The sequence below is a fragment of the Ceratotherium simum genome, chromosome 17 (assembly GCF_057802395.1).
Source record: "Ceratotherium simum simum isolate JZ-2026a chromosome 17, ASM5780239v1, whole genome shotgun sequence".
In the NCBI taxonomy this organism is placed as follows: domain Eukaryota; kingdom Metazoa; phylum Chordata; class Mammalia; order Perissodactyla; family Rhinocerotidae; genus Ceratotherium; species Ceratotherium simum.
In genome coordinates, this window is record NC_141916.1 from 7440933 (window position 1) to 7467660 (window position 26728).

Genomic DNA, 26728 nt, shown 5'->3' on the forward strand with positions numbered 1-26728 from the left:
ATTGCAAAAAACTGATCTACAAGCTTACTTTATTAATAGGGCAACATGCATATACCGATAATTGGGAAAGAAAAAGAAAAGTTTAAACTTCTAAATCTATTTGCTTCATACAAATTAACATAGTGATTTGGGCAGTGAAGTCCACAAAGGAACTCAAATTTTCAAGGTTATTTTAAAGATGAACACATAATTTGTTTGAATATGCTTTGTGAGTCCCTATAATTTTCCTACAAATACAAACAGTAATCTTGCGTTGGCATCAATAAAATTTCTAGAGGAGAGAAATACATAAGAAAGCAAAACAAAGTCTGACCACGTGTGGAAACAGAAATTTAGGATCACATGTCATTACTTTTGATTCTGAAATATCAGATAAACTTTCATAGAGAAAAAGGTAAGTTAACTCTTCTGTACTCTACAATTTTTCTTTACTGAATAACTAACCGCATCAGAAAGATAGACAGAATCTCTTCAGTTAAATCATTCTGTTGTGGACTCATTTGATCATTATCAATGTGCCAATGTAGGTTTTTTCCTTCAAGCATCTCAAATTCATAATTTAAATGGTTTCAAACTAATAATTTTAAATGGTTACATAGCAGTACATGGTATGTTTTTCATTCTGTAGTTTTAGAAAATGATTAATGGATATAACAATAGAAAAAGTGTAAGGAAAATTAGAGTATAGGAGGACCGAAGACTGATCAGTGCTGCCCAATAGAACTTTCTGTGATCACAGAAATGTTCAGTACTCTGCACTGCCAATATGGCAGCCACTAGCCACACATGGCAATGAGAATTTGAAACATGGCTAGTGAGACTGAAGAACTGAATTTTTTAATTTACTTTCTTAATTAAAAATTTAAATTAATTGTAGCTAGTGACTACTGTATTGGATAGTACAGCTCTAGATGGACTGCAGCAGACTCCTCATTGAAAAAATTTAGTCTGTGTTCCAACTGTCCTACTCTCATCCAGTGAGGAGTCAAAATAGCATCCTTAACATAAGCCCTCAGTTGGATAGCATACAATGAAAATTCCATTCTTCTTTGCCAAACTTAGATATCTTAAAAAGCTGATCATTATCGCCACTGATCTTACTTATTCTGGTAAAACACTGACTTCCTGAAATTGTTTTCCTCTTGTAATGCCAAATGGGCACCCGATTTTAAAAAATGGATCTTCTTAGCTTCATCTAGTTAAAACCATGATTCCTTAATTGTGATGCATTCATATGGTCTTGTATATAGACTCCTGTCTTACAACCAAAAACACTGTAAAGAGCAAAAGTCTCCATTGCTCACAGATAATGTACCCAGTGGACAAATGCCTAACCCATTTATGCTTTGTATATAATCTAGCAATCTTACTCACCAAATACTTTGTTAATCAATAACGAGAAATATTTTTAGAGCAAGTACAGGTATAATGTGCACTTCCTGAAAGACTGTCTTAATTATAAAAATGAATGAGCTGACCTTTTAGTAAAGAGAAAGTCTTCAAAAGTATTGGCTAGTTCTGGCCACATACTGTCAAATTTTCCAGAAGAAGCGTGCTGCCGGGCAACAGGTAGCCCAATAGAAAGAACTTTGAGAAGAGAAGATACTGCTAGTTTCCATGTGCTTTCAGAAGGGCAGGAATACTTCAAACTGAGAGGAACCCTAAGTGTCTGTGAAAATAGAGACAGTTCAAGATAAGTATTAATTAAAACATACACACACAACTTTAACTCTAGCAGAAAGAAAAAAATAATAGCACAGATATTTTCATTTAAAAAAAGATGTTATTTTCTAGAAAGACCAATTCTCAGACATGGTCCTCAAATCCTAATGCCTAGAAAGATATACTTTTAAATCCTGTCTCCATTCTGTAAATGACAACCTTGAATAAGCAGTAACGTTTTTGAACCTCAGTTTCTCATGATAAAAAATAGGGATGTTATCTAAAAAGTTAAGAGTAAAAGTAGGAAACCTACAGTTTTGTAGCTTCTCTCAACTCATGTCATGGAATTAGAATATTCTGCCATAGTTCTCTTAGCAGAAAAGAATTTGACTGATGGGGTTCTCTCCCATCCAACAGAGATCAATACTGCTTACATTTTTTCACTAATGGTTAGGTAAACATAGCCTAAAGCATCATTGCTTTGAAGTCTTATGTTTTACCTCTAAAATTCTTTGAATTTTATATTCTATTCTAACATTTTAATGTAGTTTTTTTCCTTTCCAACTATTTCAGTAAAATTGATTTTTCAAGAAGATAGTTCATTTTATCTTTAACCCTTGAGGATACAGGAGTGAACCATCTGAGCAATGTATAGTGACTAAGATATTGAGACTAACTTTTTAACTGATCAACTTTTGAGACAGGTTGCTGTTAACCATTAAAGAACTAATTTGCTGGTTCAGAATGGACTCTGGTCATAGTTCTATCTAGCAACTAGAAGCCTAGATTGACCAAACTACCACAGTGAGCTATCCCAGGGTACCATCAACAAATAGTTTCAACATACCGTCAGTTAATTTGCATTACAGTGAAAAGTCTGCTTTTACATAAAAATTCTGGTCTGAGAAAGATAAAGACTAGAAAAGATGAATTCATATTGCAAAGTTATGGAGTGAATATAAAACCTAATTTCATCATCTTCCACACAAATTATAACTGAGTACTCACATAGTGGGCATATGAACCAATACCTGTTAGCATGAAATGGGCCTCCACTCAGTCAACCCAGAATCTATTTATCCCTTTCCTCTCCCTACATCCAGGTGGGAATTAGGGTAAGGAGATGGTCAGCTTATTAAGCCAATCAATCTATTTCATTTCCCTGGCCACAGTCATTGGTTGAAGACTGGGCATGGGAATAAAGCTGGTCCACTTAAGGCTAATTTTAGGAACTTAAGAAGAACAAAGTGACAGAAGCACAAGAGGGCGCACGTGCACACACACACACACACACACACCCCTCCTACCATACATATAACCCCTTTATTGGCCTACAACTATGAGGAGAAACATAGTCAGGATGCAGTCAACCCTTGGAAAGCAGACTAGAGAAAAAAAAATTTGGTTTTTGGTGATACTGCTGAATCACTGATCAACCAATCCTAAAGCAATTCCCTCTATCTCTGAATTTTCCAATAAGCACGCCGATAAATCTTCTTTATTGTTAAAGCTTGTCAAAGCGTGAATGGAAGTCAAATGCAAATGAAGGAATGCTAAATTATACAAGGGCCACTCTGAGTTAACATTTTATAACTCAAGGTTAGATAAAGGAAAAGTATGGTTTACTACTACAGTCAATATTTTACTGAAATCAAGGGAACATTAAGCACAACAGATCTATTTGATTTAGACATTTTATTTTTTAAAATATTTAAGCAACCAATACAAGGATTGGCATATAGTATACAGTCTGTAACTGTAAGTGGAACTGAGAAATTCAGTTCTTGCTGTCACACAGCTCACAATTTTTGAGAAAGGAAGAGCCCTGTCCAATTAACCATAATACAATGTAGTAAGTGGCATCAACAAAGTATTTGGGAGTACAGAAAAGAGATTACTTACAAACTGATTCATGTCACTCCTCAATGTTCAACCCTTCAATGGTTAAAGAAAAAAGCCTGATTCCTTATGATGGCTTCTAAGACCCATAGCTACTTTTTCGGACTTATTCCAGGCCCTGTCACCTCCCTAAATGGAATTTCTCAACATTTCTTGAAAATATACCATGACCTTTTTTTTTTCTTTTGCTAAGGAAGATTGGCCTTGAGCTAACACCTGTTGCCAATCTTCCTCTTTTTGCTTGAGGAAGACTTGCCCTGAGCTAATATCTGTGCCAATCTTCCTCTATTTTTTTGTATGTGGGTTGCCGCCACAGCACGGCCGCCGACGAGTGGTGTAGGTCTGCGCCCAGGAACTGAACCAGGGCTGCAGAAGTGGAGTGTGCCGAACTTAACCACTAGGGCACGGGGCCAGCCCCCGACCGTGACCTTTTACATTACTTAATTTATCTATAATACTTCCCTCTCCCTTTTTACCTAGCAAACTCTATTACTCCTTCTTCAAGGGTTACTTCTGTTAATCCTTGCCAAAATCCCCTGGCAGTTTAGGTATTTCCTTGTCTGTGGGGCAACTAACTTTTTATTCAGCACTGACTACTTGGCAAGTATCATTAAATGGTGTATCTCAACTGATTCTCTTAATAGTTAAGACATGTAAGTGGTATTGGTATTATCCTTCTTTTACAGATGAGAAACTCTCAGGCAAGTTCGTTTGCCCAAAATGACAGAGTGGCAAGAAAACAGCAGTGCACTATTCTAAGCCAGGTCTATCTGAATGCAAAGCTGCCTCCACTCTGTGGTCTTCACTTAGCACTTAACATACGGTACTATTTGTTTGCCTTTCTATGTTCCCTTTATTGAATTATTAAATGTAAGAATTATCTTATTCATGTTTAATCTCTACTATTTAATTAGTAACTGGCTTAAAAGAGGTGCTTAAAAATATTCTCAATAAATGAGGAGAGAGAGGACAGCTATGATGGGATGAGTGGTGAAGGGCAGAAAGAAGTAGGACAAAAGTCAAGGGAAGAAAGAGTTTTAAGAAGGCAAGGGCAGTACCATGTTATAGGGGAAATAAAGAATTAGAAAAGGGCTCAAGATTTGAAAATTTGGTCTTCTGTAACTTTGAGTAAGTAGTTTCTGTAGCACAATATGGAAGTAAGCCAGCATGCAGTAGGTTAAGAGTGAGTGGTGACGAGGTGAAGGCCACAAGCTGTTTAAAGGAGTCTAGAAGTAAAGGAAAGCTGAAAGAGGATGGTAATTTGAGTAGGAAGTAAATTGAGAGAAAGTTCTTGTATAAAAGGCTTAATCATCTTTCCAGGATAAAGTATAAGAGGCTGAAAGGAAAATGAAAGAATCACCAATGAAGAAAGGTGGGAAGAAGAAAGGATGAACACAAAGAGAAGGATGAGCCTTGGAACAGAGAAAGGCCTTCTTCTCTGAGAGAAGATGGTTCATATTGGCTTGTATTTATTTGTTCAGTAAATAAAAGGCACATCCACATGCTAGAGGAAGAGCAAGGTTTAGGTGTGTCCTTCAAAATAGAGGGAAAAATAAGAAATAAGCTTTGGAGGAATGGGACCCAGTCAACAAGAGATAAATTTTAAAAGTGGTTGTCCACGTACTAAGGAACTGGCTTTAAACACAAGACAGTATGCATGATCAGTTAAATCGATGGGCTGCATTGTAAATTTCTCCCTGAATGTTTGTCAACCTCAAAGTATGAGAAACACTGTCCTAAGAAACAGGATCCTCATTGTCTTATGTAGCAAAATGTAAGAGTTGTAAAAAATCTAATATACACTTACTTTAAAATATTTTTCATTAAAAATACCTTCTCATACTTTAGAAAAACGGCTTCTTAAATATCATCCATGAATGCTGAAGAAAAGACACTATAAATAATAATATAAATCATATTTTCCATTTATCTCAATATAGTCATGCTCCACATAACAATGTTTTGGTCAACGACAGACCACATATACAACAGTGGTCCCATTAGATTAGTACCAGATAGTCTCGGTGTGCCATAGGCTATACCATCCAGGTTTGTGTAAGTACACTCTACGATGTGCGCACAATGACGAAATCGCCTAATGAAGCATTTCTCAGAACATATCCCCATTCTTAAGCGATGTATGACTGTAAATGATAATACATTATTACCTAAAGAGTAATTTCAATAATGGTGCCATCATCAAATAAAACTATAGAAATTTAAAAAAAGATACCTTTATAATATTCTGGAGTACTTTCTCATTCACCACTGCTTTGTGACAGGCTGTTTTTTGGTATAAATCCACAACTACTTCTAAAGACCTTTCAGCAAATGGTACATAATTCAAGGCTACCCATTCCGCCTAGAAAGTAATATTTTCACATGGAGTTAAAGATAAAGGAGATTAAATGAAATCACATTGTTTTCAAAGAGTAAGCTTCTTTGTCTTAAAGTTCAGGCCTTGGTTTTAGGTCAGATTATATTACATGCAAAGTTTTCAAAGAGATACGTACTCATGAAAGAATAATTTTCAGCCAGGCAAAAATTAAAACTATTGGAAAAAGCACATAGAGCATTCTACCAAGAACTGGAAAAGATGTACTTTATTTGTTGTCAATAGGTTAGGACAATTTGAGGAAATTTAACTCACCGGTGCAAATAGTTGGATCTATTGTGATTCCATTGTGTTGCAAGACAAATAGAATGAGAAAAGTTAATACACATTAAAACTACTTTTCGGACCATGTAAAATTATAATTTTTATGTTGAGTGAACAAAATCAGCATGTGCATGCATTCAGAAATTTACTTTTGCCCTAAGCCAAAAAGAAGTTAAGATTTGCCAACTATGGCTATAAAAATCTTTTATGTAAAATCCAACTAAATTTCACACCAGTAGTAGACAACTTCTTATTAAGTACACACAAGTTTCTTCATTTTGCATTGCAGGTATCTATTGTAGATAAGATTAGGCTTAGGGATTCAGCGGCCATTTTGTAGTGGGATGGGACAGCCAAGAAAGGAACTTTGAAGAAAGATGTATTACAGAGTAACATGAAAGGCCAAACTTTCTGGAGAACCACTTGGGAAAGGAAAGTCATGAACAAGAAAAAAAGGAACACAGAAAAGGTTTTCCAAGTAGTGTTTCTTTTCAGCTTAACTGTTAACAGACACATGAAAGTTTAACTGTGAATGAAAAATTTCTGAGATAATCAGAGTCCATCTTAAATGGAACTGAGTGTATTTATAAGCCATGAAGTCTTACTGAGTAAATATAATTTATAGTAAGTTACCTGATTATATTTTGCATTTGCGATGTGCTTTGTTTCCAGCTGTCCATACTGTGGAGGTTTACAGGAAAATTCTACAAATGCCAGTAACTGGTCAAATATAGCTGGATACATTATCTGCATGTTTTCTGGTCCTATACAGATGGCCTATAAAAGCAAAATATGAACAGGAGAATGCATAATCTGAACTCCATCAAGTTCTTTACTATATACGCATTTGTTTAACCAAGGACTCTTAAAGACTGTCCTATTTTATGTATTACACAATCTCTTATAAGCCCTAAAGGACATTTAAGCTATTTTAAACTATTACTGAATAAAGTGCAGGCTAAATGTGTTAATCAGCTAAAAATGTTTTTTAATAAAAAGTGTGATTTATTACTTAGACTGGAAAAAGGGCAAGCACTTAAAGAGAAGTCCCAGGCAGTCCTGAGGTTCTATAATCTGATCATTTGTTCAGTAATACAGATATTAGAGATTAAGATTGCTTCACTGACCAAGATGATTCTGACTTCTACTTAAGTAATGATATCAGTTCACTGAAATGACAGCTGACTTCTGTACCATGCCTGGTCCACTGACTTGAACAAAAAATCATGTGCATTACAGTTGGGAAAATAAGTTATGTATGAAAATTTGTGTCTAGAAGAAATGTATGTATTAATTTTTAACAGGGCAGTGAATATTTAATGTCCACTGTATCTGAATACACAGACTTGACTTAAAACAAGAAAGTTAAAAATTTTTAATAGAAATTAAACTTACTGCTACAAATAATTTGATAAAACAAAAAATCAAATGCATATCCTGGCATTACACGTTTTAATTACGTTTCAATTACATTTAATTCAAATATGTTGAAAGTACTTAAACTCTTATATCTTAAAATCTTATGTTTTTATTTTTTTCTAGCGGTAAATGTGTTTTCTCTTCTCATTCCTTCATATTTTCTTCTTTCAGTGTTTATTTTTCTCTGTGGGAAAATATTTAATGATATTTATGGAGTGTCTAAAATATACTTGTACTTTACAAAACAAAAAGCACGATCACTCTACACTTGAGGAAACTTCAAAATACTAAATCACAATTCAAAGCATTTCAAATTCTTAAGGAATTTCTTTAAAAAGACGTGCAGAAATCTATATTTTTATGCCATCCGTGGCTTTTTTAACCTGCCAGATTTGCCTAGTTTTGTTTTCCTTCGGAGAGGATGTGTCCATTTAGCTATAACTCAAGTTTTAGACATAACTATCTTGAGATATAAAGTAGATAAGCAAAGTGTTGCCCATCTCTAAGCTAGATCATCCTATAATTACAATGTAAAAAAGGAGAATAAAGATATCTAATACTATCTCTCAGTATTTGTTTATTTTTCTCAGAAACAATAAATGGAGAACTTGAATGGTATACGGCCTAAAAAAATTCTCTCTACTGACTGCTTCTAATAGTTTCACTTTCTTCTTTATCAATGTCTTGCTGAATCTTAACTCTTAGAAGTAAACAAGTAGTAATTACTGTTGAAAAGAGATATTTATCCTAAGTGGATTCGTCTATTTTCAATGACTAAAAAAGAAGAAAAATCCTGTGTGGATATCTTAGAAAACTAAGTACCACACTTTCTCTGAAAATATCTTAGCATTGAATAATGACTTTGACTATACATTTTGATTTTCAGTAGTCCTTTAAAAAAAACATACTAATAGTGCTATAGTTGACTTATAAAGCAATTCTGGGATCTTAAAATGCTTAATATGCAACTGCTTTTTTTTTTTACAACGAACTCCATCTAAAAAAAGTTATTATTGACTTTTCTTCAGTATTCAAAGTGTGTATATCAGAATAACCTATAGTAAGAACCTGACAACAGATTTTAGTCCAAAAGCTGAGAATCAATAAGCAATCTGGACAGTATTTCCTATTAGTTCTTAAAAACTGTGTATGTGGAAACAAGAAAAGAGAAACTGAACATCTAACCTATGGCATGGTTCAAGGTTTCTCTTATTAAGTCATTAATAACTCATTCAGTGCCTACCAAGTACTAAGGCCTTTGCTAGAAAACTTGATAATGAAGATAGTAACAGCTAACATTTACTGAATGTTTAACCGTGCCAGGCACTACTGCCTTATAAATAGTATCCCTTTTTAACAGGAAAAAAGTTTTAGATTTATTATTTTCATTTTATAGATGAGGAAGCTGAAGTACAGAGAATCAGAAACTTGCCCTAATAAGCAGAAGACAGGGCTTCACTGCACAACTCCAAGGGCACCACTCACACACAATGTGATGCTGTCTCCTGGAGGACCACTCCAGCAGCCTTGGTGATGGAGGCAGAGACAGCATCCGGCCATCTGACTTTAGGAGGTTTAGCAATAAATAAGACAGATGCAATCTCCTGATCTCAGAACTTAGGGAAAGCATATAATCAAATTCTTAGGTCCTCCATGCATACCAAGATATCTTGGCCAAAAAAATCAACTAGCATAAGTAACTAAGTCAATTTGGTTGGGAACTAGTGATTTGAAAGCCAAGAGAAGACAGTGACCCTGAAGCCCTAAACAATAATGGTAAACATGAAATCAGAAATGAGTTTTTCCTTTAGGAAGGAAAACAGCTTTTAATCAATAAAATGTTTTGCAGGATGGCTATTAGTTTATGGATAAATTCCCAAAGAAAGTAAATTTGCTTGTGAAAAAACTTTCTGACACCTGGAGGGGAAAATATAAAAACACTCTTACTGATAATGAAATGTTAATTTTTCTCTGTCAGGAAATATTAAAGACACCAAATGTTTGAATGACGTTCAAGTATTATAAAACATCACTTAGATACTCACATAAGTAATAAACAATGGCTAGAGTGAAAATCAGTAATGCAAAATGATATCAATTTGGTATAAATGAACAACAATAAAGCTTCCTAAGTTTCAGATTGAAGGTATATGTTGTTTTCAAAACCATTAGAAGCTCAGAACAAACGTCTAGTCGTTGGGATGAATGATTCTATTTGTTCTCTTAATTGCTAACGCAGAGTTTTTAAAAATAAAATTACATACTTTTTTTCCTTGAAAAGAATTTTTGGTTTTTGTTGTTTCTTGGTTTATTATCCTCTACACATGTATGAAAGCTTGAATTAAACAGCTGAATGAGAGTTCTAGATTTATGGGCACCCCACGAGGCCTGCGCTTTGCTTTGCTTTGCTGACAGAATAACTTTTCCATTCCCTCTAGGGCAGTCTATAAAGGAACTTGTGTGCCTGGTCAATCGGGGGGAAAATGTAATTATTGACAGGCTACCTTTTTTCCTCACTGAAAATAAAAACAGCTATTTTGATTTCAATTGTGGAAAATAGATATCCCTACAATAAATTTTTTCTACATGCCAGAGTCTCTTAAATTTTAAGTTTCTACACAATTTGTTTCCCTGCACAATGCAACTAGGGTTAAAGAGATCAAAGAACTACTGCGCAGCTAGACTTCCTCCAGAGGCAATTAAGAGGTATTACGTGTAGTAGAAACCATCATTCTTACTGTGAAAGTTGCCATCATTCCAGCTGGATATAAGCAATCAGCTAATCAGAAAACATGATTTGCAGTACACAAACGGCTACTGATAACACGTGTACTCAGGATCTAGTTCCATTCTACTTTTGTTAGAATGTCATAGCTATTCTGTTGGAATTGCTGGCTCTTCAGTTGGCATTTTTTTGTTTAGCAATTTGGTTGCTGTGAATCGTGTTAACAATTACCTTGAGAGGTTAAACAATTCTTTGATTTTGATCTGGTCTTGCTTGCTAATCAGGATTTGCTCAATGATTTTTATTTATTTATTTTTTATTTTTTTATTTTTTTTAAAGATTTTATTTATTTATTTTTCCCCCAAAGCCCCAGTACATAGTTGTCTGTCATAGCTGCACATCCTTCCAGCTGCTGCATGTGGGACGCGGCCTCAGCATGGCTGGAGGAGTGGTGCTTCGGTGTGCACCCGGGATCCGATACCGGGCCGCCGGCAGCGGAGCGCACGCACCAACCGCTAAGCCACGGGCCGGCCCCTGCTCAATGATTTTTAGATGCTTGTTTTAATAATTTTTTTCTAGTAACAAAATACAGAGATAAAAATATATCTTTTTAAAATTTCTATAAGAAAAATACTTTATGAATTTATACTTACTTCTTAATATAGGCTTCCAACAATTCCAGAGCTAAATTTAAGTACAGATAATAAAAACCAATAGGCAATCCCATTTCTTACTAATTTTCTAATTATAGAAGTACTTTACTAAAGTTGTCACTCCAAAAAGTATACCCCCTTTGAAGAGTTGCATGAACAAACCAAAAATTCTGGTGAATAGAAACAAGAGGACACAAGTAGTTTCTTAAAGATTCTCAAAACAAACCAGAAATTATCCTTTTAAGTATATCAGAAAAACACAAGTTTTTAAAAGAACTGGATCTTTACAATCCTGAATTTATCCCGAAGTATGCATACACAACAATCTTGATGATCCAGAATTTACCCCCAAAAATATACAGCAAAGTAAAAAAATTCCAGAGAACCATCTGCCTTACTGCTTAGACAGCCACTAAAATTCTATTACCTTTTGGAGAACATCTAAAGCTGTAAGTACAGCTTCTTGTAAACTTGTCAAAACTGCTTCAGTATAAGATGGAAGAATGAAAGGGGATGCATCTGAACTTATTGGGACTGAAACAGCACTGTGCAATATGACTCCCAACTTTTGCAAGTCATCCATGTTGAAACCAGTTTTTATGTGTTGGTAGAGAGGTGGAAAGATCTGAATTAAAGCTGTAAGAAAAGGCTGGCTGGGAATGAAAGTCAGTTTATCAAAAGTAATAGGAGGCTTAGTGCTTTCCGATCCAATTCTATACCAGGTATTCCACGCAGCCCACCAGAGATTCAAATCTTCAAGCTCATCAGTAACTACGGGTGGCTCAGAGCTACTGTATCTTCCAAGTCTTTCTCCAATGGAATCTGTTCTTACAAACGGCCTGCTCAGGCCAGGGCCTGATATGGACCCTATAAGGACAGGCACAGGTACATTAACTACAGGCAGTGTCTCAGGCTTATCTGAGTCTCTGACAGGGGACACAATCTGTAAAATTTCCTGGAAGCTTTTCAGTGCAGCCAGAGATACTTCATTGTTTTTGCTGAGTGCTGCTGATTGTATGTGGTCAAGAAGAACATCCCACGCTCTTGAAAAATCTCCTGTATTAGGAAGAGGAAAAAAAATCTATCACCATAAAAGTGATCAAATTTACTCTTACTATTAGACACTTGAAAGTCTATTTGCTTTATCTTTCTGCTTAAATTCCTATAGTTAGGTACTAATAATGCGAATTAAAATCATTACAACCCAAAAATCCAGTAAAAAATTTTTTTCAGACATAGGAACAAAGGGCACCAAGAAGAGGATAATGAGTATAGCAAACAATGTTTTGGTCTTGAAAACAAAACTCTGGAAATGTATGTATACATGTTTATACTATTTCCTAGTACTTCTGCCTAAGAAGAACAGAATAAAAGCTAATGAGGGTGAAAATAAACTTTTCAGTAATATCTTTAGTCTATCCATCTACTTTTATTAATGATGAAGTAAGATGTTCTCATTTTTAAGCATATTGGAAAAGTTATAACAGTATGATAAATGTTTTTTATAGGTCTAAATGTTTAAAATAAACCATATGTAGTACTCTATAAAATCTTAACTTTATACTTCGGTTTTCATATTAAATAATTTTATAGTTGCAGAAATTTTCTTAAACACTTTTTTCCCCATAACGGTTAGTGAGTTACCAGGAGAAAATGCACCACAAAGAACAGACCGTCCTTTTACATGGAGTCTAAACTTATTTCTGCCATGGAAATCTTAGTCTGCTGATCCACCATCAGCAGAGCATGAGCTAAATGGTAGCTGCTCATTGCCACTGATCAATTCAATCTCTTGCTCTACTCCTGTGACGAACTAAATACGTTTATAATGAAGCTCTCTATGGCCAGGTGTAGTTTGTTTCTATGAAGCCCAGCAAAAATTATCTTGTTCCTACAGCAATCTATCCCAATGGCTTTGTTAACAGCATGGATTATTACCCACATACTTTTATTTAAATAATGCAAAAATCAGAGGAATTGATATTTTCCAAAGCAGGGTGACATAACTAGGCTATGAAACATATAAATATTTGAGGTTTAAAGACTTTCAATTCACAAAGGGCACAAATGACTAGTTTTTTTTAAAGAAGGGATAAACTCATATGCCTGAGGAAGCATTCAGTTAACAGGAAAGCAGGAAGTAGGTCTGGCATGAAACAGTAAGTACTATTCTGTCTATCCGGGACAAACTACAGAACACCTGCCCAGTTACATGCCTCTTCCTCTCTATACTCTTTTTAATTAAAAACTGAGGTATAATTTACATACAATAAAAAACACAGATTTTTCAAACTGTTCAAAGAGTTGTGACAAGTTACACTTAAAAACTATCAAAACAGCAAAACAAAATACTTCTGCTTGTTGCCATCCCAGTTCAAAGCTCAGTGAAACATTACATTTGCCAACCAGAATGGGGACCTAATCTCAGATTCAGAATATTTCATGTCATGGGGGGAAAAACCCCTGCGACTGCTCCATTAATATCGTCTATGTCTAGGAAGAGATCCTCTTTCTAAAAGACTAGGTGTAATTATATATTGCACATGGTTATGTTAAAAATATGAACCTTATTCTAAAATAATAATAAAAACCATTTCCTAGTGTTCAAATTATAAAAAATTATCAAAGCTACATGAACTGCCTTATGTTTCATTTAAAAAAATCTGAATCTATATCTACTAGTTCTTAATTTTTAAAATAAAGTAACTATCATGAGGGTATTTAAAAATGATGCTTTTTTAATCAAAACTCAGCAAGTGTACAGTTAAGATTGGAGTATTTCATTGTATGCTAATTTTATATGTATGAAAAAAAAAACTAAGGTTTTAAAAATATACATATAAATATAGAGAGAGCCCGCCCTAAAGCGCAGGTGAAAACACCGCACAAAAATGCCTATGGGAAGAATAAACACGCTTATGCTTTAACGTAAAGAGGAAAAAAAAAAAGCCAAACATAAAATAACAAATTAATAAAATAATATGTACAGCATGTTCATAATTATGTACCAAAGTTATTTCTGTTCCCTTTTCTCTACCACCCCCCTCACCACCCCCAGAACTGAAGGTATTATAATCTACACCAGGGCTTCTCAGACTCAGTGCTACTGACTTTGGGTTGGATAATTCTGTGTTGTGGGGGCTATCCTATGTGTTGTTAAGACGTGTAGCAGCATTCCTTGCCTCTACTCCCCAGATGCCAGGAGCACATGTCCCTCCCCAGGTGTGACAACCAAAAATGTCTCCAGACATTCCCTAATGTCCTGCAGGGAGGGAGTGGGGGGCAAACTTGGCTCTGGTTGAGAACCACTGATCTGCACCACCAACAGCTTCCTAACTAGTCAAGTATCCTGCCATCCTTCCTTGCTGCCATTCCATTCCACACATCCCATCCAAAGTGATCTTTCTGAACTGCTCATCTGATAACGCCACATCAGGGATTAAACCTTTTTGGCGCTTTTCACTGCTCTTAGGATGAAGTCCTAACTTTTGAACGTGACCTACAAAGTTTTGCATGGCCTGGCCTCTCTCTGCCTCTACAGCCTCATCTGGCACCACACACTTCTTTGTTCTCTTCATTCCAGACCTTCAAACAAGCTAGGGTCCTCACTTTCCCCTTCTCCTCCATCTTCTCCCATCTGATTCACATGTTCTCTTTGTCTGTTAGGCTCTTCCCATTTCAGCTTACCCATGCCCGACGAACTATTACTTACTTCAGAGCTCAGGGAGAACGTCACTTTCTCAGGGAAGCCTGTCTGGACCCCACTGACCTGGTCAAATATCTATTATAAGCTCCCAATGCACCACTCTTTTGCAATATTTATCATGGTAGCAATTTTGCATTTATTTATGTAATTATAGTTTCTCTCTCACACCCATGGTAGCAAGGATAGTGTGTATTTTGCACATCATTGTATCCCCTAGAGACTAGCCCACAGGAGGTACACATTACATATTTTCTCAATGAAACAAATGAAAACGTGCATGCTCGTGCAGACACCACACATAAACACAGACTGGCAGTTAGGATGGATTATTCTTGGGAAATAGCATTGTATATGAATTTTAAAAGAATATTCTGTATTTTCCAAATTTCCTTTAACATGAATTATTTGTATAACCAGAAAAAAATGTATATATATACCTAAAGGTTGCAGTAAATATCTTCTAGTGTTGAAGATTCTTGCTACTCCGGCCAAAGTTAAAACCCACGTCTCAGCCCATTGCTTCTCTGCTGTGTCCCTTGAATGATGAATGAGAATATTGCCACCTCCGGACTCAATCTTTTCTTTGTCTGCAGTGGTAGAAGACTCTCGAACTCGGTCCAATAGATGAAAGAGAACCTGAATATTTATAAAAATGCATATAAAAAGTACTGATAACATAGCTTAAGTAACAGCATACGAAATTAGGAATTGTTATAAAAAATTATACCTCACAGTCTGATCAATCCCCACATATTTGAAGAAACTGACCAACAGAGGTATCTTTATATTCTTAGGTTTATCCTTAAGGTCATGGAATACGAAAAATTAAAATAAATTGGATAGTATATTGTCTAAGACTTGTTGAGTTGAGGTGTCAATGGAGCATCTACGGGGTAATGCACAAGAAGGGAACAAAGCTAGAGAAAGGGGTCCAGGAAAAAAATATAACTATGGGAGACATCTGGATAGAGGTCACAACTGCAGCTTCAGCACTACAGAGGGTGCTTGAAAAAATCAAGCAGAAAGCAGTTGGGACTTGGGGAATGTTTACATTTAAAGGGTAGATTCAGGAGAAGGAATAGGAGCAAATAAAATAAACATTGAATAGAAAAGCAGATGCACACTGTGAAACAAAAGCCAAGGGAAGAGAAATTTCAAGGAGAAAATAATCAACAGTTTTAATTGCTACAAAAAAATGAGTAGGATAAGGATTGAGCATAGCGCAAAGACTTGGCAATCAGAAGACTACCTGTAGCCTACGAACAATTTCTGTGGTTCTCAAAATATGGTCTCAGAAACAGCGGCAGCAGCATCACCTGGGAGCTTTATAGACATGCAAATTCTCAGGCCCCAAGCTGGGGGGGGGGGCGGAAATCAGAAACCCTGGGGGCACAGAGGGTTGCAGCTCAGCAATCTGTGCTTTAACAAGTACTCTAGGTGATTCTTTACAAACCAATGGTTAAGAGACTCTGAAGTAGAATAATCTGGAAATCAATTTACAAGGGATAAGAAAATGCAGAGGAGGTAAGAAAGAAAAAAGTCACCACGAATTAGGCAACAAGCTTAACAATGAAGCTCTTTGAAAGGAAAACAGGAATCAAAGAAAACATCAGTTTGTTTTTTAAAACAGTAAGGGACTCTTAAGCATGTTTCTGATGAGGAGGAGTTAAGGGATAGGGTTGAAACAGAAGAAAGAGGGGACCAAGGCTTTCAATTACTTTTATTAGGGAACATACATAATCAATTTTTTAAAAAGACATTTTGGGGTCTTTTCTATTAAATTGAAAACACTGTTAAATACAATTAAGGTTTTCCTATGCTGCCTACTGTCAAACTTACTGGTTTCAAAAATTCACAAAAGCAGTGAAACAATTATAAATAGAATTTTATTAAAATGGAACAGATGGAATAAAAAAAGAGAGCATTTTAGCAAAGAGGAGATGCTCAATAATAGGCTGTTGATGTTGTAAGAAAGTTTAAAAAGAGGATAAAAAAGAAAAATTAAAAAATGAAATTGTATATTTAACAAACAAACATACAATTTACCAATTGGAGGTTACTTCTGTTTGGTGAGTCTGCAAGTAAATTTCATTATTATTGATATTCTTTTATTCATAAAAATCTCTTTGATTACATTATATTTGAATTACATGTAGTGGTTTAGCAACTTCTGGTTTTACAACTTGGGGAAACGGGACAAAAGAGAAGGGCTAAGGCAGAAATCAGAGACAGATAAAAAGACGAAGTTTTTAATATTTAATTTGTTCTGTGTGAGGTACAATTTAAAATATGACAAATCTAACATTTTCTGTTTTGTCAAATGCAGAAATGCATGCAAATTCTTCTTTAAAAACTAATAGGAATAATTTTAATTTAAAAAGTATATAAGCGTGTATTTCAATTAAAAGCTGATAACTCAAGCTATTTTACAATACCTTCCAAATAACAGTGTGCCACGTTGAATGCTGTAATAAAGTTCCATGTGCACCAATTGTCGAAAACAGAGTTTGCCCTGCACTCTTCCTCACAGCAGGACGGGGGTCCACACACAGTTCACCCAATTTTGCATAAAGACAAAGCCACAAGCAATCGAACGGTGGTGCAGGATGGAATGGCCGATTTAAAACCACTCCTTTCTCTTCTGCCTGCTTTTGCTGTGCTGCCTCTTCCTTATTTAATTCTTTTTCAATAATTTCTCCTCTTTGAAAAAAATAATCTGAAATATTCCACTAAAAAGCAAAGTAGAAAAATATCACTGTATTCATAGACTTTATTTCAAACACATAAATAAATACAAAAAACATGGTTGTTTTACCTTTCAGAATAAAACTTTTTTAAAAAAGCACTTCAAAAATCCCTAGTAGAATGAATTTGAAAATATCTCTTCCTCTGTCAAGTGTCTCTATCTGATTTCAGGAGAACTGGAGGGAACAATCTTATGCTAAGTAATATTTTTTAAAATTCTTATTATGAAAAATTTCAAGAACATACAGAAAAACAGGGAGAATCTCTCAATATACTGATATACACACCAATTATTGACATTTTGTCGTATTTACTTCAAGCCTATTTTATAATCTGTACCAGATTAAGGCTTTAAAAAACATAACCATGATACCATTATCACCCCAACAAAATTATTAACAATTTCTTAATATCACTTAATAATATTTGTCATTTATACAAGAGCAATTACTATCTCCAAACAGATCTTCTGACTTCATTCTCAACCACAGTAAGGGTATATGTGAATTAATGAGAATTATGTCAATGGTAAAAATGTAGAGGATCCAATACCTGTGAACACAAATATAAAATAAAGGAGGTGATATCTAGCAGTAATTTAATAAACATTGAATTAACCAACTACTCTTTGGGAGCACTTATATACACAGTATGCTTATGTTTTTCCCGTGATTAAGTTTTTACAGTAAAATATTAACTTATCTAGCTCGTAAGGGAGATTTAAGTTTGACTTTAAAAACTTCTGAGTTATAATATACATTTAACAGAATCTAAATAATTGCCTTTAAATAAATTTATATTGGGAACAGCTGTCTATATGTTTACTTCATGTAATATTAATAATACTCTAACTTAAATTTTATTACTTCTATATTCAAGATGAGAAAATGAGTTTCAGGTCAATAATTTAACAATTAACAAGAGGCAGACAGAATTAAAATACATGTATACCTGTTTCCACAGTCTAGGCTCTTCCACTATCATATGCCATCTCCTAATAGCTAATAAAGTGGTACTAAAAAACTACAGGACTATGAAATGGTAAAGCCTTTTATTGATGCTTTATTTACTAAATAAATAGCACATGAAAATGTTGCTATTAAAATAATATTGAAAACCAATTAACCTTCAAACTAGAGTCAACTGAATATTTCCATGTACTATTATTTTTTTATTTTTATTTTTTTATTTTTTTGGTAAGGAAGATGGTCCCTGAGCTAACATCTGTGCCAACCTTCTTCTATTTTTTGTGTATGTGGGATGCTGCCAAAGCATGGCTTGATGAGTGGTGTGTAGGTCCACGCCTGGGATCCAAACCCGCAAACCCCAGGCCCCCGAACCAGAGCTTGCGAACTTCACCACTATGCCAATGGGCCAGCCCCTATGTCCTATTATTTTTTTACTAAATCCTCTCATGAGAAACCTTGTAAAAGCCAAATTTTAGCTCAATATATCAAAATTATTCCAAATAATCAGCTATTAATGAATTATTTCTTAAATGATGTCATTAAATCCTTCATGCAAGATTTAAGTGTCATAATTAAAAGTCATTTAAACAACTCCTAAAGAGCCAAAAGCATATTCGCTTAGCATTTACTCTCAAAGGCGTAATAGTGATTCCTAAATATTATCATAAGAAAGGCAATGAGACTTACTAATAAACCTATTGAAGTTAAACTAATATTCAGTTCTTGGTTATGAAGTCCAAAGCTGCCAGCAACATCTACAACTATCTGCAGGCAAGTGCAAGGCATTGTGGGTAGAAAATCTGTCACAACCAACTGAAGACACTGGAATGCAGTTCGTATCAAGGATTCTCTGAAAACACAAAAGAAAAGAAATTTATACTCATGCATTTAAAAGACATGTAAGTAAAAATACATACCTTACAATAATTTGAACCAAGCAAAATTTATTTTAAAATTAGAACAAGAAGATCTTTCCTAACATAGATCCAGAACTTCAACATTTACATAAATGTAAAAAAGATATGCATACTTAAAAAATTAACAAATAAAAACCAAGAAAGAACTCTCTGGTATAAGAAATAAAATCAGTAACTAAAAAAAGGAAAAGAGAATATGTATTAATGCCATATTATTTGTATTTATATTTTGCATCAAGTAACCCAACAGAACCTAGACACTGAATGAGAAAGGGCAATTGGCTACAGCTACTTGCTCACCACTGCATCCCCAATTAACTAGGATGGTGCACAGCACATGTGAATGCACACAATCTACTCACTGAACGAAAATCAGTTTCTCATTCTTTTATATTTATATCTTATTTAAAATTCTACATCTAGTCTATAAAAGAAAAGAGTAAATTTTGAATTTCAAATAAAGAGAATAAGAAGTATTTGGCTTTGAAGAAAATCTGGTGGTGAAAAATAATAATGAAAAAGAATTATAATAGCTAACCCTTATTGAGTGTTTACTATGCCATGTACTTTCTAAGTGTTTTACAGGTATTAATTAATTTCATCCTTATAACAAAGCTCTATTTTATACATTGCATTGTAGGTGGGAGAAGAAACCTCAGCTTGATCTAAGCCATGGCTGATCTCTATTTTAAGCATCTCAATATTTTGTAGTATTTAAGGAAATTTATTACTACAAATACTTAAGAAAAATTAATTTGCCATAATAGTCACAAGCATCTCAATCATGTAAAACTCCTAGTCATCCAAACAAGACGGTATGGGTCCTGCTGCAGAATTCTAGACAAATATAACCAAACGTCTGCTAAATCTCTCTATTGCAATGTCCTAACTTAAATTTTTAAAGTCCATACATTTCCCCCAAATTTACTCTTCCTTCTGTATTCTCTACTTAATTCATAATACCACCATCCATTAAGGTGCCTAAGTCAGAAATCTGGGAGTCATCCCTGATTCTATTTCCTAATTCCCCCTTTGCCCCAGTAGTCAATCTGTTAAGTAGCTCAAATCATCTCCTCTTCTCTATTTCTAGAAAGCACTGCAGACTCTCTCATTTCCCATCTGCCCATGCTGCTGCCACAGTGATACATTTCAAATACATATCAGCTCACATCATTCCTCTGCTTAAAATCCTAAAATGCCTCCCAAATGAATTGAGGATAAATTCCAATAGTTTATAAAAGCATCTAAGGTTCTTCATAATTTTGGCTCTGCCCCACTCCAGGGGCATATGCCTCTCCCACTGGAGTCCTACTCTTTTGCAGCAGAACAAACTACTCTCTTACTAGGCTCCTACTATAGAGCTTGTTCCTTTTCCATAGGATTCTGTTTTTAGAGCAGGAGCTATTTATCTGTGTAATCAGCATAACTAGCAAGCATAGTATTTGGAATACACTAGGCACAGAATCAATGTTTACTAAATGAAGAAACAAATGAAAAAAGTCTGTTAAAAGCAATTTCTTAGACTTCCTAATATATGCAGAGAAGTCAAGTCCTAGATGTTAATTCACATCTTACCAAATATTTAACAAAACAAAACCCAATCTTTGGATGTGTTACAAAATTTGTTAGCTTGGCACATTTATTTTATTACAAGTGAGAACTTTGTATTCTTGTATAAACGTCAAATAGACAGCAATTTTTCCATCCTTCCAAAACAAAGGTGAGCACTACTAATTCACTATAGCCACTTGGGGGCAGGGTTAAGAAAAACTATTCTAGATCTTAGACTTAAGCAGGAAGGGCATATATAAAAAATAAACACAACTGCAAGATTATAGGATGAATTCCCTTTTTATCTTTTATCAGTTTTCGGATGTTAATTTTAAACACTTACCCTTGATCATTTCTAATCGCTCCCATGACTCCAAGCACTAACGGCCATCCAGGCCCGAGACTGTCTCCCTGACTCTGCAGGATCTGCAGCACACACTCTAATTGCTTGAGTCGGATATCTGGATGATTAATACTGGACATCTCCTTTAATGGGTTCAGTAAAAGCAATTGCAGCCTCTGAAAGGGGGTAAGAAACTAATTAGGAAGAGAAGCCCCAAAAGACAGGAAGGCTTTGCTGTTGCTTTTTAAGTTTACATTTATCTCCACTCAGACTGTAATGGTAAACAGAAATTTTTCTATTAAAATAAACATTGAATATGCTTTCTCTAACAGTAATCATGAGAGATTTATTTTGTCATCCATGTCTTTTTTTAAAATAAGAGAAAATAAAAATCTTTAACATGCTAGATTTCAGGATAAATGGAGAGTGACTTTATGTCAAAAGATATTAATTATAGACCCATACGGAAATGAATCTCACTAAAGGAAACATACATATATATATCTAGCTATATTTGCAGAGAAGGAAACAATCCCCAATTTCTAAAATTACCTTTGACATGTATTTAATGTACATCACAAATATTTAAATTTAAAATTCTCAATACTCCTAAAAAGTGAATAAGTATGTTAGACATTAACAAAGATGACATAAAACCACAAAATCTGTCGGAGAGTAAAAAAGCACTCCATTCTATTCCTTTCAGCATCTGAAAGCACTTGCTTCATTTTTTTTTTTCCTGAGGAAGATTTGCCCTGAGCTAACATCTGTTGTCAATTTTCCTTTTTTTTTTTTCTTGCTTGAGGAAGATTAGCCCTGAGCTAGCATCTGTGCTAGTCTTCCTCTACTTTGTATGGGGCTCACTGCCACAGCATGGCTGACAAGTGGTGTAGGTCTGTGCCCAGGATCTGAACCTGCAAACCTAGGCTGCGCCGAACTTAACCACTATGCCACAAGGCCAGCCCCAGAAAGCACCTGCTTCATTTATTAACTTTCTTCTAAGGATTCATTTACTTGGATCATTGATTGAACAAACATTTATTAAGCTCTCACTATGTGCCAGGTATTAAGCTGGAACACTGAGGATATGGACAAGGGGTTTCTTTTCAAAAAACTTAAATTGTTATTGGAAAAAATATGAACTCACTAAAATTTAAGCTCTATAAGAACAAAGATCTTTTCTGTCTTGTTCATCATTCTATTCCATTCTATTCTATTTTTTTATTCTATTCTATTTTCTCTTTTGAAAAAACAAGTTTTTTTTTACCTGGTTTTGTGAAAGTGGAGGATCATGGTTAAATGTTAATCCTGCTTTAATAAGTGAAGTTAAAGCTTCTGCTCCCCATTCTCTCATTCGAGAGTTTGGATGCTGGCAGACCTGAAGGTACATACATACAATGAACAAAAATTAAATACCTGATTTGTATACTTAACCCCTGTATCATACATCAATTTGAGAAAAGAAAAATTAAAACATTACATTTTCTGTTCTTTCACATTTTAAAAATTATATCACATGTTCATCAATAAGGGTTGTAGAAAAAATTATATCCAAAATGTAAGTAAGCTTACCTTCTGAACAAGGGGCAAGAGGAAGCAATAGAGAGACAGAAGACAAAAGATGAAACCACACAAGTCACAGAAGAGAAAGGACTTCATAAAAGTAAATGATATCATCAGGGGAAACAAAAGAAGCAAGCTGACGCTAAGGTTCCCAATTAGGTCTACCCTCATAATCAAATACTGCACTAAAATTTTAAAAATCTATTTTTTTGCCATTTGATGAGAATGTCCATAATAAAGAAATCTGCATATATCCTTTAATAACTCATAAACGTAATCCCAATAAAATGGATAAGAAAAGAAAAACACAAGCAGATTTATTTTTCTTAAGAATAATACCTTTCTCAGGTTACTAAAATAATACAAAATGATCATGGTAACCTAAACTGCATCTAAACATGTATACTGACAGAAGCAGCTGTTAGTAAGCAGCAGCTAATTATTAGGAATCATTCCAACCTGAGTACAAGTGAATTCAAATCCAGAAAAATTCCCTGGCACTATCTGTAATTAGTGCTAGCAAACAGGTTTTTCTCTCTGCAGAAGAGCTGCCGCCTAACCACAGGAAAGGCTGTGAAGGAGCAGTGTTGAGTGCTAACTCAGCCCCAGCCGCCTTCAAGTTTCAGAAGTAGCTGAAACTGAGGGGATCAAGAGACTGTAAAATAACAGAAAGGAGTCCCAAGCTAACAGCTGAAGGAGACGGCACCCATCTTCAGCCATAAAAAGCAACCTATTCCTTCACCAAAGCAATTACTATAAAACTTTAGTCCCTGAATAAATATACAGATATAAGTATGAGGGAAAAAAGTTAATGCTGATTTTTCATATGGTTATCCAGAATCATTAGTTCATCATGTATGTCTTTATTCTTAACAAAAATGTAAATATAATAATTAAGAAAAAAAAGTTACCTCAAGTAGATGGCCAGTTAGAGGTCTCCACAGAATTTCTATTCGGTGCATGTTAACTAGACCAGTTTCTAACAATTTGGCAACAGCAAAAAGAGATGGTTCCTAGAGAGAAACATACTGCATTTTGATACTATAAGGAGAATTTGAGTAGTTCAACTGTAAATAAAACTGAGAATACTCTGAAAAGCATGACTATAATTAATATATGATTAGTTAGTATAGAGTTAGCAAGAAATATAAGAAAACTTCAGTTATCATGAGACAAGCTTTTCTGCCCACCTTCAAGTATCCAAAATCACTCTTAATTGGAAAATTTGGTTAGGAAGAGAACACTTTAGTGGGGAAAGGGTGAAAATTCAAAAATTATAACAGAAACGCAGAATGGCTAGTCTTCTGACCAGAAGGAAAGGAGAATTGTGGTACGGACTGACTTGTGTTCCCCTAAAATTCATATGTGGAAACCCTACCCCCAATATGATGGTATCTGGAGATATGGCCTATAAGGAGGTAATTAATGTTAAATGAGGTCATAAGGGTGGTGCCCTGAGATATGGTAGAATTAGTGTCCTTATAAGAAGAGACACCAGAAAGCTTGCCAACACTCTCTTTCCCTCTCCCTGCCATGTGAGGACAGGTAAAGAAGGCAGCCACCTTTTAAGCCAGGAACAGAGTCCTCACCAGAACCAACCATGCGGTCACCCTGATCTTCGACTTTCAGCTTCCAGAACTGTTAGAAAATTAATTTCTGTAGTTTAAGCCACCCAGTCTATGGTATTTTGTTATGGCAGCCTGAGCTGACTAATAAACATTCTTATTAGTGAAGTCTTCCAACGTCCAGGTTTTATGTGTGAATGTCAAGAAGTATGAAAAAAAACAGAAAGGAGATAGAGACCTGGAAAAAGAAGTACGAAGTCAAGAGTATGGCAGAGATCAGGGCTGTCAGTTGAGACACTAAGTGAAAACTTGCAGAGACAGAAGACAAACCCCTCTCCTCAGCTGCTGGCATTTCAACAACCAGAAGGGAAATCAGTGTACCTCATATATGGTTAAATTAGAGTACTTCGTCCATATGTTATAACAGCAGGTTCAGTGAAAAGATTAAAGGGCAACTATCTCTAATCCAATATTAACAGAGGTGGTAAAATATGCTTAAATGCAAACTCAGCTGACCAAAACCATGAGAACTTTCTGATGGGTGGCTGGGATATTTCTAATGGAGACACTGCATTAGAAAAAAGAAAGGGCAACTGAAATTTAAAAAGCAAATAATGAGCATAATACTTTTATAATTTTTAAAGAAAAAGATTTTTTTTATCATTCTAAACTCTTTAACATTTTTACAATGCTGATAAAAATTTAATACAGGAATGTTTGATAATATCTTTCTTTCCTAGCAGAAGCCAGTGAACCAAGTAACTAGGGTTTTAAGACAAATACGGTCAGGTTGACCCTTCCTGCATGTGCTAATGTTGCAGGCATCCTAAAAATTTTGGTGTAGAAAAATTCATCATTCTAAAGACAATACGATAGAGTGGTTAATACTGATGCCTGTGAAGTTTTAACCGTCTGGGATCTCATATCAACTCTAGCACATAATAGCTACACAAACTTGAGTAAGTTACTACTTCTACTAAATTTTTTTTAATTTATAAAATGAAGTGTACAGAAATGACCTCACGTTAGAAAGTGCCTGGCACGTAAGTCCCCATAAATGATGCTTAGTATTATTTCCTCCCCCTCTTCTTCCTCCTCCTTCTTATTCTAACAAGGATGTACACAGAAATCGTGTAGTGTTTAAAAGAATGTATACGTGTCCAGGCCTCATATCCAAAGATTTTTATTCAGGAAGCCTAGAACGTGGCCTCGACATTCGTATTTTGTAAAAACTCCATAGCTGACCTTGATGCACATAAAAGTTAGAGCCACTAGTGAAGTGGTTAAGAACGGAGCTCTGGAATGAGACATTTGTTGTTAGTGCCCTCGAGTGGATTCCAACTCCTAGTGACCCTGTGGACAGCAGAGCAGAACACCGTCCGGTCTTTTTGTGCCACCTTTTCACCTTCCGGTGCTATATCAGTGCTCCGCAGCTAATTCAAAGGGATTTCATGGCCAATATCTTCAGAAGTGAGTGGCCAGGTCCTTCTTCCTAGTCTGTCTTAGTCTGGAAGCTCCGCTGAAACCTGTCTACCATGGGTGACCCTGCTGGTGTTTGGATTATCGGTGGCATAGCTTTCAGCATCACAGGAATACCCAGCCACCACAGTATAACAACTGATAGATGGGTGGTGTGGTTCCCTAACTGGGAAATGAACCCAGGCTGCAGCCATGAGAGGGCTGGATCTTAACCACTAGACCACCAGGGCTGCCTGGAATGAGACATGTGGGTTCAAATTCAAGCTCTACCAAATATTTAATAGGTGACCCCAGGCAGGTTACTTATTTTCATATTTTGTCTGGGATACTACTACTGAACCTTACAGAGTAGTTTTAAATAATTAAATAAAATAATACAAGTTAGTGCCTGGCATACAGTAAACAATTACTAACTAACTTTTTGTTGTTGTTATACTGAGCTTGGTTATATGCCTGCACAAGTATCATCAACATCACTTCCATCTAAGAAAACATTTCCAAGCTTTACCATCACTACTTTCTCAACACATTAGCACAAATTCCTAAAACAAGGACTAAAAATGAGATAATTGGTCACTTTAAAGCCATACCTAAAGAACGCTGATATACACATCTTTAATCCCTAGAATATTTAACTCACTCAGAAGAGCTGACATTGATAAACTATTTTTTAATGCAGAAAAATATAAAAGTTTATACTTATTTTTATATCTCCATATTTATGATAATTTATAGAAAGCACAACTGAATAATAAAGTGTTTTATGCCTCCATCTTAAAATATTACTTAATAAAATTTATACTTGAATACTTTCACAAACTTTTATTTCCATTCCATATTTACCACTTCACTTTACAAAATTAAATCCTAAAAT

General features: G+C 35.1%; 1 protein-coding gene across 7 annotated transcripts in view; it reads right to left on the minus strand.

The window, feature by feature from the left end:
- Window positions 1-26728, minus strand: part of MON2 (MON2 regulator of endosome-to-Golgi trafficking) — a 101422-nt gene that overhangs the window by 16911 nt on the left and 57783 nt on the right. For 5 of the 7 annotated variants that reach the window (XM_087442092.1, XM_004429358.3, XM_087442093.1 and 2 more), the window contains 11 exons: window positions 23722-23823; window positions 22515-22625; window positions 21248-21423; window positions 19124-19286; window positions 17159-17452; window positions 15161-15359; window positions 11445-12073; window positions 6854-6997; window positions 6212-6229; window positions 5795-5923; window positions 1479-1669 (listed from right to left, as the gene is read on the minus strand). In XM_087442092.1, the coding sequence (XP_087298218.1) occupies window positions 1479-1669; window positions 5795-5923; window positions 6212-6229; window positions 6854-6997; window positions 11445-12073; window positions 15161-15359; window positions 17159-17452; window positions 19124-19286; window positions 21248-21423; window positions 22515-22625; window positions 23722-23823 (2156 nt within the window). The remainder of the gene's footprint in view (window positions 1-1478; window positions 1670-5794; window positions 5924-6211; window positions 6230-6853; window positions 6998-11444; window positions 12074-15160; window positions 15360-17158; window positions 17453-19123; window positions 19287-21247; window positions 21424-22514; window positions 22626-23721; window positions 23824-26728) is intronic. The other 2 variants (XM_004429359.3, XM_087442097.1) reach the window with 2 other exon arrangements.